This window comes from Labeo rohita, chromosome 15 (assembly GCF_022985175.1).
Source record: "Labeo rohita strain BAU-BD-2019 chromosome 15, IGBB_LRoh.1.0, whole genome shotgun sequence".
In the NCBI taxonomy this organism is placed as follows: domain Eukaryota; kingdom Metazoa; phylum Chordata; class Actinopteri; order Cypriniformes; family Cyprinidae; genus Labeo; species Labeo rohita.
The window spans coordinates 36,334,072-36,351,006 of NC_066883.1; the positions used below are offsets into that span (position 1 = coordinate 36,334,072).

The 16,935-nt window shown below is 28.2% G+C and overlaps 1 protein-coding gene across 1 annotated transcript in view; it reads right to left on the reverse strand.

The window, feature by feature from the left end:
- Window positions 1-1,736: 1,736 nt before the first annotated feature.
- LOC127177726 (cytoplasmic dynein 2 heavy chain 1) overlaps window positions 1,737-16,935 on the reverse strand; it is a 113,426-nt gene continuing 98,227 nt past the window's right edge. Inside the window, 7 exon segments of the mRNA XM_051130139.1 lie at window positions 1,737-2,114; window positions 2,212-2,328; window positions 2,400-2,481; window positions 4,364-4,473; window positions 11,648-11,737; window positions 13,261-13,470; window positions 15,134-15,250. Coding sequence (XP_050986096.1) covers window positions 1,956-2,114; window positions 2,212-2,328; window positions 2,400-2,481; window positions 4,364-4,473; window positions 11,648-11,737; window positions 13,261-13,470; window positions 15,134-15,250 — 885 coding nt within the window. The 3' untranslated portion in view covers window positions 1,737-1,955.

The following is a 16,935-nucleotide window of genomic DNA, read 5'->3' on the forward strand; positions in this document are numbered from 1 at the left end:
ATATGAAATACTTAATATTTAAAATATTTAAAATACTTAAAAAATAATATTATATACATGTAAAAAGAAAATATGTATTACAGCAAAAAATGAAGGTGAGACAGTGAGGAGAGAGCAGAAAGACAGCAGTGAAATGTTGACAGAATGAAACCTCACAAAAAATTTATCGCTAATGTAAATTATTCAGACTCAAATTAAACCAGAAAGCACCAAAGACACAAACAAACCCCCTCAGTCTCTGCAGAGACAGTGTGTTCAGATCAGCATACAGGCGTACTGTAACTCCTCTCTCTGTTACTGTAATATGGATACTGCTCACAATACAAAACCCAGATGATCAACTACATTTGTCACAATGTGCAGCAAACAACTAGTGCGAGACGCTGTATCCCACAATGAAACGTGCTCGACTTGAGCTTTCAGTTCCAGTGTGATGAATGAAAAGTCTTCTTTTTGATTCATTATTTATCAGAACATCAAATAATCAGACATTTTTAACTTGAGTTTGGTTTAACCCTTTAACTGTCACCCCCATTTTTGGACATGGACATTTAAACTTTTAATTGATATATAATTGATGATAATTTCTAAAACATGACAGGGAAAATGAACAAAGACTTTTGGAGAAAAAGCTCAGAACTCCTGTTATGATGTAGATTTTTGAGGTGCACTCTTGTCATAAAGTAATCTATTACTGTTCCTACATAATTTGAACAAAAAACAGTGGTAAAATATCTATTTACGAGTCTTAGACCTTTCCAACAATATACGGTTTGATAGATTAGGATTTAATTGTAATATAGTGATGTAAACGTCCCTCTGAGGGGACGGGTGATGGTTAAAAGGTTAAAAAAAAAGTGCTAAATTTTGCTAAATGTGCACATTTGAATTTGAAATGCGCAAATTTGAAATGTACAAATCAGAACGAAATGTAATAATTTGAAAAGTTTCGCAAAATGTGGAAATTTGAACGAAATGTGCAAATTTGAAAAAAATCTGCATAATGTGCATATTTGAATTTGGGAAATGTGCAAATATGAATGAAATGTGCAAATTTGAAAAAAAAAACTGTGAAATGTGCAAATTTGAAAAATGTAGCAAAATATGCAAATCTGAAATGTGCAAATTCAAACAAATTCGCGAAATGTGCAAATTTAAATTTGAAATGTGCAAATCCGAAAAGTGCAAATCTGAACAAAATGTGCAAATTTTAAAATGTGAAAAGATTTGCAAAATGTGCAAATTTAAACAAAATGTGCAAATAAAAAAAAAATAAAAAAATTAAAAAAAAATCACAAAATGTGGAAATCTGAATTTGAAATGTGCAAATTTGAACGAAATGTGCAAATTTGAAAAATCTAGCAAAATTTGCAAATCTGAACAAAATACGCAAATTTGAATTTAAAATGTACAAATCTGAACGAAGTGTGCAAATTTGAAACATTTTGCTATATGTGCAAATTTTAATTTGAAACGTGCAAATCCATTTGAATTTATTTTTGTACTTTTTACTTTTTTAACTTTTGTTTGTATTTGCATTAATATTTGTATTTTTTTACTATTTTAATACATGTTTTTCTTTATCTTTTATTACTGATTTTATTTGGTTATAATTCATTTATATATTTATTATTTTATTATTTGTTAAATTTGCATCGACATATGCACACACAGTTTTTGTCATCTCAATAAAGTAATAAAATTGCACTGAAATTAAATAGAGAGAGCGAGTTGGATCTTAATGTAAAACTCTTTTATTTATTAATATAAATACCTGTAACAAGACTGAATAAAACTACAGTCTCACAGCAGCTTTAGTGCATCGATCATGACAAAAACACCACCAAATGCAGCCAAAGACAGTCAAAAACATGTAGTGTGATTATATAAAGCGTGTGGATTGCTCACATTATAAATCGATTGTGAAAACGCCTCAGTGAGTGTGTGAGTGTGTGTTACTGCTGTTTGAGGAAGAGCGCCGCTCCGCTCTGGATCCATGTGTCATGATCTCCGGCACACGGCAGCTGCACGTTTGTCACCACACGCTGACGCTCAGCGCTGCTGTACACCGGCAGAGAGATGCACTCGTCCGGAGAATAACTTCCCATGGCACTCTGAGAAACGCACACAACGACACACACACTATATAGTGCACAGCCTTCACCGGAACCATCACATCAGTGTAATCAGAGGATGAAGTGTGTGTGTTACCTGCGGGATCCAGGCCATGTAACACGCAGGGACGGCAGACACGCTGGGAGAGTCATGATGGCTCTCAGCCAGACGGTTTCCGTCGAAAACACAACCTTCCAACTGCAAACCGCCAACCTACAGAGAGAGTTTAGTTAACATGAAAGGGCCGAGTGCAGTTTAATCCAGTTAAACGTGAGCTTTTGTACCTTCACTTGTAGTTTAGCGTCAGTGATCTGACCCCTCCATGATGCCACAAACTTCAGACTGTCCATAGAGCAGCTCATCAACCTGACAGAAAGAAGACATTAAAACAATGCATTTTATTATTTTTCCCTCTGAAGGTCACTTGTGTTAGCTGTCATTTTCTTTCTAAAAATAATTTTCACCGTCTGTTAGTGCTCTATTATTTCTGCAATGCACAAAAAAACAAAAGCAATCAGAGTCCATGCATAACAATGGAATTTGGCAAATGGCATTTAGCAAATACTTGATGAATAAATCAACAGTAGGGCTGTAAATTATTTAAATTCAAATAGCAATATGCACTAGGTTCAGGAATTATTAAACCACAAATATGTACTTCTCAAAATTATAATGATGATAGTAATATTAGTAATGCTACTATTACTAATAATAAAATAATAAATAATAAAATTGATTTAAAAATATATTACTACTGTATAATAAAATGTACTTCTCAAAATAATAATAGGAATCAGCAATATTACTACTACTACTACTAATAACAACACTAATTGATCTGAAAATATGAAATATTACTGATTTATAGTAAACTTCTACAAGTAATAATAAAAATAATAAGTTTATGAAAATGATCTGATATTTAAAATATTATTGTTATTGTAAAATGTACTTATAATAGTAGTAATAAACATGTATAAAAATAATGGTAATTTAGATGTTTACTAATGTTATTACTATTAAATCAAGTGATTTGTTACAGTCACATTTTCATTTATACATTAACGTATTTATAATAGTAGTAATAAATGTATGAAAATGTACAATAATATTAATAATAATATTAACAGTTTATGAAAATGATCTGACTTTTAAAATTTTACTATTATATTATAAAACGTACTTATAATAGTAGTAATAAAGGTGTATAAAAATGTATAATAATAATAATTTAGATTTCTGCTAATGTTTTTACTGTTAAATCAATAGGTTTGTTACATCCAAGTTTTCATTTATACATTAAAGCTTATGAAAATATAATGATACAATATGACATTTGAAATATTACTTTTGTATAGTAAAATGCATTTATAATAGTAGTAATAAACATGCATAAAAATGTATGTTTTTTTCATTTATACATTAAAGTTTATGAAAATGATATTTGAAATAGTATTGTTGTACAGTACAATGTATTTATAATAGTAGTAATAAACATGTATGAAAATGTCTTATACCACTACTACTACTACTAATAATAACAACATTTTTTATTAATGTTATTACTATTTTTGACTTGTTTACATCTGTTTTAATTTATACAAATATAAGTTTTATTTTAATTTTAAAAAAAAATTAAATGTAAATTTAAGCAAACCATTAAAACAGAATCCAAAAAGAATTAAACAGAAATAAATAAACAAATAAATACAATGTTTCAAAAAATTCCTTCCAAAAATATAAATTTGGGGGAATTTAGTCTGTTTTTGTTACTGTAGCTTTAAGACTTCTTCATGCAAATGAGCTCATTTTAGTGTAGCAGGAGTGTGTGGTTTAGTTTAGTAGTTAGTGAGTGTAGTTTAACAGGTGTGCAGGTGATGTAAGTTACCTCAAGGTGTTAGTGTAGTAGGTGTATGTGAAATACATGACCTAAATTTGAGCTTAGCAACTGTACATGACTTAAGGTGACCCCAAGTTTAGATTTCTCTCCTGATACAGACCAGATGACGTTTTCACTGAAGGGAGCGACTATTTTAGCCAGAATCAAATAATGAGGGATTTGTTGATGTTAACTGATGGACTGGAGTGGTGTGGATTACTTGTTGATTATTGTGATCAATCAGATCTTATTTTATTTCAATTAAATTTTAAGTAACAAAAGATTTCAGTTTTTCCACAAGATTTCCACAAGTCTCCTCAGGTTAACTTCAGAAAAGTGTGTTTCTCAGGTGTGTGTTAAGTTCATCACCTGGCGGTCTCCTGTCTCAGCGCATTCAGGAAAGTGTCCGGGTGGAAAAGCTCCGACAGATCCAGCATCTCCGACAGCAGTCCGCTCCTCTCTGCCCTCTCCACCCATCCCTACACACACACACACACACACACAGATAGAGCAGTGATTGGTCGTGGAGATCAGTGTGTGATGACAGAAGTGATTTGAGTGTTACTGGTGTCAGTTGAACAGTAACAATCACTGTTTCCTTCTCAAATCTCTTCCCGCACCTGCTGCTTCTCCTCACAGAAATTCATGCTTTACGCTTCGGTCTTCAGTCTCTACGCCAGCGGATAGTTTCGACTGTGTCCATCATGTGTTTATGTTTAAGACGTCAACATACGTTACATACATTATCATCTGTTCAAAAGTTTGGGGTCAAGATTTTGGTTTTATAAACATTTCAGTTTTTCAAAGTCTCTTCTGCTTACCAAGGCTGCAAAAATACAGTAAAAACAGTAATATTGTGAAATATTTTTATATGTGAATATATGTTAAAATGTAATTTATTTCTGTGATCAAAGCTGAATTTTCAGCATCATTACTCCAGTCTTCAGTGTCTTTTTGTGAAATGTGCAAATTTGGAGAAAAAAAAAAAAACAGTGAAATGTGCAAATTTGAACAAAATGTGCAAATTTGAAAGAAATGTGCAAATTTGGGGAAAAAAGTGAAATGTGCACATCTGAAATGTGCAAATCTGAACAAAACGTGCAAATTTGAAACATTTTTCAAAATGTGCAAATTTAAATTTCAAAATGTGCAAATCGGAGCAAAATGTGCAAATTTGGAAAAAAAAAACTGAAATATGCACATTTGAAACATTTTGCGAAATGTGCAAATTTAAATTTGAAATGTGCAAATCTGAGCAAAATGTGCAAATTTGAAATGTGCAAGTCTGAATGAAACGTGCACATTTTAAAAATTTTGCAAAATGTGCAAATTTGAATTTGAAATATGCAAATCTGAACAAAATGTGCAAATTAAAAAAAAATTTGCAAAATGCAAATTTAAATTTGAAATGTGCAAATCTGAACAAAATGTGCAAATTAAAAAAAAATTAGCAAAATGTGCAAATTTAAATTTGAAATGTGCAAATCTGAGCAAAATGTGCACATTTGAAAAAAAATTGCTAAATGAGCAAATAAGAATTTAAAACAAATCTGAACATTTGAATTTATTTTCGTACTTTTTACTTTTTTTAACTTGTTTGTATTTGCGTTAAATATTTGTATTTTCTACTATTTTATTTATTTTTTCTGTATCTTTTATTACTGATTTTATTTGTAAAAACAGTAATATTGCGAAATATTATTATAATTTCAAAATAGCTGTTTTCTATGTGAATATCTGTTAAAATGTATTTTATTTCTGTGATCAAAGCTGAATTTTCAGCATCATTACTCCAGTCTCCAGTGTCACATGATCCTTCAGAAATCATTCTAACATGCTGACTTGCTGCTCAAGAAACATTTCTGATTATTACTAATGTTGAAAACAGCTGTGTTTTTTGTGGAAACTGATACATTTTATTTTTCAGGATTCTTTGATGAACAGAAGTTCAAAAGAACAGCAATTATTTTTGAATAGAAATCTTTTGTAACATTTTAAACATCTTTACTGTCACTTTTAATGAACTGAATGTATCTTTGATAAAGAAAAGCATTAATCTTACTGACTCCAAACTTTTGGAGTCGAACTGTAGTGTAATGTATGAATAAGCCTTTATTTTAAATATTATTAAGTTGTATTGTATATTATTATTAAATAAATAAAAATAATAGTTATTAAATAATTGAATTAAAAGTAATTACTTTAATAACCAGTCCTTTGTTTACTTAATAATACTAACACCAAACAATCTGCATCTAAAATAAAATTAAGTTCTATTATTTCCAACTAAATTCCCTTAGAAACATGTCATATTACAGATTACGTTGTCTTTAAAGGTTACTCAAGTAAGATCTGTGTTCAGGAAGCAGCAGAACACGACCCACAAACTCTCTCACACAAAAATGCATGATTTCCTGTTTTGAAGCAGTGTGAAGTGTTTATTAGAGTCGCTGCATTTCTGCAGGTGTGTGTTTTGCTCATATCTGTTCGTTCGTTAATGGACGGGTCACATTTACAAATTTCACAGATCTCTGTAAACAGCTGCTGTTGTGGAAATTCGACTCAGTGGAGCAGGTGTGTGTCATAACGCCGCTGACGGATAAGATTCAATTATCTGTTAGAGAAGCGCACACGGGGAATCCGGCCTCAGGTCGATTACAGACCATGTTGGGGTGAGTTTTGGCAAACAGACCTCGATGAACTTCATTTTGGTCAGTTTGTATGAGCACAAACCTGTTTTAGAATCATTTCAGATGCCATATTTCAACCCCTCTGACCCTTATAATTTAGTTTTCAGGATCATTTCGAACTCCTAAATAGTTTTCAACACTTGTTCTGGATGAACTGTGGAGAAAGTCTGAACTCAGAATTGCTTTAATATTGTACAGCTCTGACACTCCTTCACCTAAATTCTTCCACTCAAGTCCACTCCAGCTTGTTCCTTCATTGGTTTAGGGGTTATTTGGTTCAGTTCGGTGCCTGAGGGAGCGGCTCAAATCACCATCATCATCATCATCAGCCCAGCTGAAGAAACACATTCATCATGAGGAGTGTTTCTGTCGGCTCACTCCGCAGGACTAATTACAGTCAAACTAACTCACATCACCAGCGGCGGACCGATCGGACACGCGTGACAGGTGTTTTGTGGACGCTGTGGCTCATTTCCAGCTCTCATCTCGGACCCTGACTGGACAAATGAGAGCAGATCGGCCCGTGAGTGAATCTCATGAAAACACGTCCGGGTCACATTTCACCTAAAAAAAAAAACTAAAAAAAAACAATGAAATAAAATAAAAATAAATAAATAAATAAAAATCTGCATCAAGAAAACAAAGCCTATTAATATTAGTTTATTTTTTAATATTAATTCTCATTTTCATTTTCATAATTTATGCAATAGAGTTAAAAGGCACTAAAAAAATACAAAAGGAATACTGTGAATACTATTATGATGTATACAATTGTATTACTTAAATATTTCTTTATTATTAACACTACTACTAACAATATAAAAATACTAAAAATTATAATTATTGTCATTTTAAATGTATAACAATATATCTAACTATATATATTGTTGCTATGATATAATAAAACAAGAAAATCAAATTCATGTATTTTTTTAATTTATAAAAAAAAGTCACTGCTGTTATGCAGTAATAACAATAATAATACAATTGTTATGAATAATTGTTTATATTAATAATAATACTTTTAATATTATTTTCAATATTTTTTTATATTATAATTATTTAACAGCAAAAAACATCTGCATTGAGAATTTTGAGGTGAAAATGTAAAATGAAAATATTGTTTAATAGGAGGCTGCATTTTCTTTTTTTATTTAAATTAATAATAATAATAATAATAATAATAATAATAAAATTATTATTCATTATTGTTATTATTATTATTTTCATAGTAGTAGTAGTAGTAGTAGTAGTAATAAAAAATAATAGTAGTATTCATATTATTTCAAATATTTTATTAATATTTTATTTTAATTATTTAACAGCAACAAACATCAATACTATTATAGCAAAATTGTTTATTGTTATATATTATTAATTTCATATTATTATTAATAATAACTATTTATATTATTTTAAATGTTATTGTTTTTTATTATTATTAAAATTATAATTATTTAACAGCAAAAACAATCTGCGATGAGAATTTTGAGGAGAAAATGTGAAACGAAAATATTGTCAAATAGGAGGCTTTAATACCTTTATGCAAAACATACATTATTATTTATGTAAAGAATTAACATTCATAATAATAATAATAATAAATTATTATTAATAATAAATTTTTTATTGTTAATTATTGTTGTTATTATTATTAATTTCATATTAATAGTAGTAGTAGTAGTAATAATAATAATAGTATTCATATTATTTTTAATATTTTATTAATATTTTATTATAATGATTTAACAGCAAAAACATCAATACTATTATAATAAATTATTGTTATATATTGTTATTAATTCCATATTATTATTAATAATAATAACTATTTATATTATTTTAATAATTTTATTGTTTTTTTATTATTGATTTTTATTATAGTAAATTATTGTTATATATTATTATTAATTCCATATTATTATTATTAATAATAACTATTTATATTATTTTAATAATTTTATTGTTTTTTATTATTGATTTTTATTATAGTAAATGCTTGTTATATATTATTATTAATTCCATATTATTATTAATAATAACTATTTATATTATTTTAATAATTTTATTGTTTTTTTTTATTATTATTAAAATTATAATTATTTAACAGCAAAAACCATCTGCAATGAGAATTTTGAGGAGAAAATGTGAAACAAAAATATTGTCAAATAGCAGGCTTCATTACCTTTATGCCTTATACATATTTTATTATTTATGCAAAGCATTATTAGCATTAAAGTATTATAATAATAATCGTTTTAATAAGAAATCAGATTATTAATTTAAATTTATAAAAATACAATATTATATTTCAATATTACTGCTGTTATGTAGTAGTACAACATAATAATAATAATAATAATAATTATTATTATTATTGCTATTATTATTATTATTATTATTATTATTATTATTATTATATAACAGCAAAAAAAAAATATTTTCTGCACTTAATGAGAATTTTGAGGTGAAAATGTGAATTTTAAATCTTAATGTTCTAGCACAGGCTTAATTTACCTTGCAAAATATATTGCTAAATAATGCAAAATATATTTTCTTATTTCAGCCCCACATCAGAAGGCAATAAATGTGACCCAGACATGTTTTTGAGATTCTCATGTGTAAAGAAAGACCACCTTTCAGAACGTTGTGCTCCCACAGTTCTATATACACAGATTAGCAGATGACAAACACTGAACACACCTGCTAACATTCACTGCTTTAGTGTTTACAGTGGGCTGGAGTTTCAGCAGCACTAACTTATAAACAAACACATTCTCATAATCACACACATGCCATCACAATATTACATGATGTCAGGCATGTGATTAATGTACATGATAAAACACACGCTGCTGATAGCGTGTGTGTTCAGCAGTAATGAACTCTCCCTCAGGTGATGCTGGTGTTGTGCTCATTAATTATTCATGAGTCCTTGTCTGATGTCTTTAATATTCACGCCACGTAGCCCCTCCTCCTTCCTGCACTCAAGGTCAGTGTTTCAAGTGCATGTGTGTCTATCTATCTATCTATCTATCTATCTATCTATCTATCTATCTATCTATCTATCAAAGGGAATGTTTAAGATCAACCTAAAGATCACTATAGGATATATTATTATTTATTTGATCATCTTGATTTTGAAGTGATTTTCCAAGAGATATAGAGACTAATCATAAATATCTATAATATGTAATAAATAATACATAAATAAATATATATATTTTAAATTTTACATCCCCACACACATATATATAGTTAGTAAAATGGAAAAAAAAATGTATATATATATATATACACACACACACATTTTTTTTCATTTATGTATAATATATATTTATTTATAATCATATATATTATTATTTATGAGTCATGTCCAAAAGCACAAACCTAGTAATATAACCAGTAAAACAGTAATATGTAAATAAAGTAAATAACATCTATTATTAAATTATTATTATGATTATTTATAACATTATTATTTATTTTTTATGTATTACTTTGCCAAGTGATATAAAGGTAAAACAAATAAAAAGCGGTTTATTATTTATTTGATCATCTGAATTTTAAGTGATTTGTCAAGTGACAAATAACATCTAAATAATATCTAAATTAAATAATATATATTAAATAATACACAAAAAAATCATAATGTAAAATTTAACACACACACACACACATATATATATATATATATAGTTAGCAAAATAAAATAAAAAAATCTAAATAATTATCATATATGAGTCATGTTCAAAAACACAAAGAAAAAAATAATTATAAAGTAAAATAAACCAGTAAAACAGTAACAAGTCAATAAAGTAAAATCAAGTCTATAAAATAAAGAATAATATATATTATTACATTATTATTATTATTATTATTATTTATAATATAATTATTTATCTTTATGTATTATTTCACCCAGTGATATAAAGGTAAAATAAATAAAAGTGGTTTTGGATAAGAAACATTTAATATATATTACATAATATTATATTATTCCATATCATATGATTCCATATTATATTATATAATAATATATTATGTTATATCATATTTTATTATAAATATATATAATTTGACAACTGCTAACATTTAATCTTGTTTTTAACTGATTCGCCTAGTGATATAAAGGTAAAAAATAAACATAATTTAATAATAAATATAAATATGTTAAATATAATTCTAATATACATATAATTTGTCATGCCCCGAACTACTGAATTTATTTAAAAGCTTGTTTTTTTTTTTTCTATTTTCTGTTGTGCATCACCTAATTTACTGTATTTTATTTTATTTTATTTTTTCTTTGAACAACAGTAATACCCATGTAACATGGCTTTATTGTAGAAAAGCCAAAGTCAACAATAAGTTACTAATTTTTGTAAGGTTACATGAATGCTTGACAGAAAAGTTGTTCACCAAACTGTGGAATATGGGAATGGGATCGCTGTGACCCGGCGTTATCAGAAACGGTAAGTCATGAGCTTCACAGAGCTGGAATTTACGGCAGGGCCGCTATTCAGAAAGCACTTTTATCCAGCGCCAAAGCACGAAAGAGAGTAATGCGCATAAAGGCACGGAAAAACCCTCATATAATCAGATGAGTCACCGCGGCCTACATTCCGACAGCTTTACGCTCGGAAAACAACGAGAGATGCCTCGACACACGCGGCGTCCGCTGGCAGCTGTTGAGCATGACGGGAGACCCGTGGCGGTGCGGGCAATCATCTCCAGAGACTCATTAGGTCAGATGATCGCTCTGCACGGCCCTATTACTGCAGGAAAATATGCGAGCCATTTATAAGGCCAGGTGCATCCTGAACAAACACGGCTCCTTCGTGGCATTCCCGCATTCTAGGATCATAACGCTCCCATAGACACGACTAAACACACTCCAGAACACCTGCAGGAGGTCAAACACATTCCACGACCTCGGGATCAACAGCAGCCGTTTGTTTACCTGAATCGCCAGCGCTCGGGACACGACGGCCCGCAAATACTGCATCGGGTCTTCGGGGCCTTCCCATTTATTCTGCCAACTCAACGGACACTGAAAGAGACAGAAAGAACTGGATTACATCGCCTGTATCCTGAAAACAAATATCTGCTGATTTGCCAAAAAAGGCCTAATATTACTTCATTTTATGATGCTGAAATGAGTTATGAGTTGAAAATATCAAGTGACACCATTTTTTTTTGTTGTTCACTAAATAAGAATAAATATTTTTAAATCCATATATATGTATCAGCTTTAACGCACTGAAATAAAATTAACAGAAAGTAAAAATAAGGAAAAAATAGGAAAAAAATAATAAAAAATTTCAAAAACACAGCAGAAGGAATAAAATGTTAACCATTTTATTTTCCATTTCATAATTTTTCCCCCCAATAACTAGTACAATTTTACAACAGTCTTTTTTTCATTTAATACAATAAAATACCATTTCATATGTCTTTTCCCACAAGATTTCAAGAACCAGTGTTGTTATTGTTATCTAAAATAAAATAAAATAGAAAACACTGAATGAAAATTGTCTGAAACTGAAATAAAAAAAAAAAAAACAAGAAACAACAAAAAAATTGTATAATGAATAAAATAAATTAATTAATTAAATAATTATTACATAAAATACATTCATTGTTTTGGGGCATGACTTCTATATAAAATATATAATTACTGTTAGTATATATTTTATGTATATATAATTTGTTATAATTATGATATAATCAATTTTATGTATAATGTATTTACTTGTATATAATATTTATATATAATGTATTATACATAAAGTGTTTACTTATAAAATACACAAATAAATAAATAAATAAATAAATGCATTGTTTTGGGGCAGGACACATTATATATAAAATATATCATTATTGTTACTTTATATCATATGTATATACAATTTGTCATGTCTAAACCCACTAAATGGTATTTTTTGTATGGTTATATCACTAGTCAAATCACTTAAAAACAAGATTAATAAATGTTAAAAAGTAAATTTTTGGACATGTCACGTTTACAGAATACAGAATTTTTTCTTTCTTTCTGTTACATTTCTATTATTTGGCAAAGGAAAAAAAAACTAAAATATTAAATTAAATCTTGTTGTTGTTATTAAAAATATTTGTAAAAAAAAATTACATTACCTGAAATATTAAAAACTGACTGAAATTAAAATTAATAACCAAATAGATGCAATAAAACAAAATGAAAACACAATAAAGTTACTAAAACTTGAACTAAAATTAAAATGTAAACACGCACAAATGCAGCAAAAAATAACTGGCTCATGTTTGTATTTTCACTGGCCATAAATCTACTCGTGAATTTTAGGATTAGGCATAAAATAATGCCATAATGTTGACTAAGGGAAAAGACAAGAAGTCTGCTTAAAAAATGTATAGCAAAAGCTTGTGAGAAAGTAATGTGCTTGAGCAAACCAGGCACTATTTTTGGAATCAGCATCACAAAATTACAAAAAAGCAAGTTTTAGATTTAATTTGGCAAATATGATATGGTGTAGCCACTTGATGATTAATCAAGCGGGTGCAGGTGTGCACTTTTACCTCTTGGTTCAGGAGCGCAGTAGCCAGTTTGTGTACGTCAGCGGTCAGGAGGGACGTGCCTCTGATGACCTTACTGAGCGAGGCCAACGATTGGTGAATGCTCTGGACCAATCGCACCGCGTTAAACTGCTCCAGCTGGACGAATGAGAGAACGGGAGAGCCGACGCCCTCGCTGGGCAGAGTCACCTTCTGATGAATCAACGAGGAACCCTGAAACAGAGGCAAGAGCCAATCAGAGAGCGGAAAGAATCAATAACCAGTCAAAATCTAGATTGAGGCTAAAGGACACACCCACGGACCGTTCAGTGCATAATGCATACAAAACGGCTGGCGGAAATTGTTTGTTGCATATGTGATTGCCTGTTTTTATGCAATTTCCAGGAGTGAAGCGACGCAGGTTTATATCTGTCTGCCGGGAGATAAAATTGTGTTTATGAGTTGTCAGGAAGCCTAAAACATTTTGAGTGGCACATTTCAGCTCAGCTTGTTTTATGATTCTGTCACAACAGGCTGTTATTGAAGAATGAGCAGTTGAAAACAAGACTGCACTGACAAAACTCACAGAAAAGTGTTATTATCCATTTCACATGCGAAGGGTTTTTTTTACATAGGCATCTTACAATACAGGTACAGTAGCAAAAAACTGCTCTTTTAATTTTAAGGGTCAAAGGGACAGCATTTATATACTATTATAGTATTTATTCATAATTTGAATTAGTAATTTTTAGATTGTTTCACTTTTTTATTTTAAATGTTTAATAATTCTGCGTGCCTTTGTCATTGTTATTTGTTTTTTTTCCTATTTAGCTTTAATATTATTTGTAATTTGTTATTTCCATTTTAGTTTCAGTAATTTTAATACTTCAACTTTTATTGCAGTTAGTTGGCAAGGCAACCTTTCTAATTTAAAAACAATTAATTTTTTTTCATTTTAGATTAATTTCATTAACATTTCATTTTAGATTAATTTAAATGACTGAAATCTATTTTTAACAGTTGTAGTTTACACAACACTATAAAAATAAAAATAAATAAATTATGAATTACTACAAATTTTTAATCATTTATTATTATTAACTTAATGATTAACAATAATTATTTAAATATTTCAATTTAAACAATAAATAATAACTATTAATTATAAAACCATTATTATTAACTACTATTAATACAACAATTAAATATATATTAAAAAACACCTGTATACGGTGCCAAATAAATAAATAAATGCATACATCCACACACACATACATAAATCATACCTGGACTTATTGGACCAAAAAAAATATATATGTAAAATTTTAAATTGTATTTGTAATTGTAAAAAAAAAAAAATATATATATATATATATATATATATAAAATTACATTATATAAAATATATAAATTATGAATTACTATAAATTATTATTTAATTATTTTTTTAAACAATTATTATAAATAATTACTTAAAAAATACATCACTATGAGGTGTAAAAAATATTAATAATTATTATTTATTTCAATTTAAACAATAAATAACAATTATTATAATTTAAATGTATAAGTAAATCAATTAAACAAAAAATAAAACATCTGTATATGATGCAAAAAAATAAAATAAAAATAATAATAATAATAATAATTACAATTATTATACCTGGACTTATTGGACCAAAAAAATTATATATAAAATTTTAAATGATTAAAAAAAACTACTTACTATATTATATATATTTACTTTATAATTTATATTTACTATAAATTATTATTTAATTATTATTTTTAAACAATAATTAAAAAAAAAAAAACATCTGTATATATATAAATATTATATAAACAATATATAAAATTACAATAATTATTTTATGACACTAAAATGCTGCTGCGTTACCTGGTTGAGGCGTTTCCAAAGGTTGAGCACAGGTGAGAGTGCATTAGACCAGATCTCTCTGTCGAATTTGGAGCCGGCTGCTACAGACCTGCTCAGAATCCTCAACTGAGAGATCACCTGCACACACACACACACAAGCTGAGGTGAGCACAGTACATCTCGCCGTACACTATCCTCCATCTCTCTGTGACTGGGGCAAACTGCAGTAAAGGTGTGGGCGACTCTTACACATGATAAATTGGTCTCATTACAAGAGCTAAACACACACACACACACACACAGTCTCTACAGAACTGTGTGTGTGTGCGTGTGTGTGAGAGAGAGTGTGGCAAAGATCAGTCTAAACCTGACAGTGACAAATAGGAGTGCAATGCAACGGTCTGAACACAAAATGTGTGTGTGTGTGTGTGTGTGACAGTGAACTGAATGAGGGTGATTCACACATTTCATTCAGTAAAAAGCAGGATATTCATGCAGCCAATAACAACCGCATAGCGACGCCCTGGCAGCCACTCAGAACACACAGCATTACGTTGGTGAGTTTGGCATAGTCAATCATGACAAGTATAAAAAATTTATTATTTTTAATTATTTCACAAGCATAAAACCACAATTAACACCATAAATTATTTAGCTTGAACCACTTAACATAAAGAATCCATTTAAATGTTATATTTGAATTTTTCTGTTGACTTCCAAGGTTAGCGTGACAGCGATGACATCATCGGGCGGTTTCATATTTGCATACTGAATTGTCATCTTTTTTCCATGTAATAACATACAAAATGGCAAAGTTATACATTTCATTTACACATTTATTTCAGGTTTATTTTTAGTAATTTTAGATATTTAAGTTGGCAAGGCAACATTTATAATTTAAAAATATTTGTAATTTATTTTACATTTCATTTTAGATTTATTGCAAAAGCTGAAAGTCACTTTTAGTTTTAGTTAACAATAACAATATTGCAAAAATAGAAGGAAAATTAACTGTGAATTATGAAGTATTATTTAATTATTATTATTATTTTAAAATACTAAAATATGGCTGAATCTAATGAAAAAAAAAACGTTAAAACATTTTATACAAAATTCGTCATCTATTTTGAATGTAATAACATACAAAATGGCAATTTTTTACAAAATTTATTTCAGTTTTATTTAGTTTTATTTTTTATTTCAGTATAATTTAATAATGTTTGTTTTATTTATTTATTTATTTTAGATTTATTGCAAAAACTGAAAGCCACTTTGAATAGTTTTAGTTTTAGTTAACAATAACACTATTGCAAAAAAAGTGAATTATGAAGTATTATTTGATCATTATTATTTTAAAATACTAAAATACGGCTGTCTCTGGTGCAAAAAAAAAAAAAAAACTCAAAACATTATACCTAAACTTCTTGCACAACAAAAAAAAACCTTTTATATAAAATTGTATATAAAACTGGTTATCTTTTTTTGCATGTAATAACATAAAAAATGGCAAAGTGGCAGCATTTCATTTATAACATTTATTTCAGTTTTATTTTTAGTAATTTTAGCTATTTAAGTTGGCAGGGCAACATTTATAATTTAATAATATATAAGATTAATCACATACAAAATAAAAGTTTGCCTAATATATGTGTGTACTATGTGTAATTATGATGTATATATATATATATATATATATATATAAATACACACAAATTAATGTATATATTTAAGAGAAATATGTTATTTATGTACAAAATATGTTTATTTATATATAACATAAATTATATAAAAAATATAATAAATATATATACTTAGGGTTGATA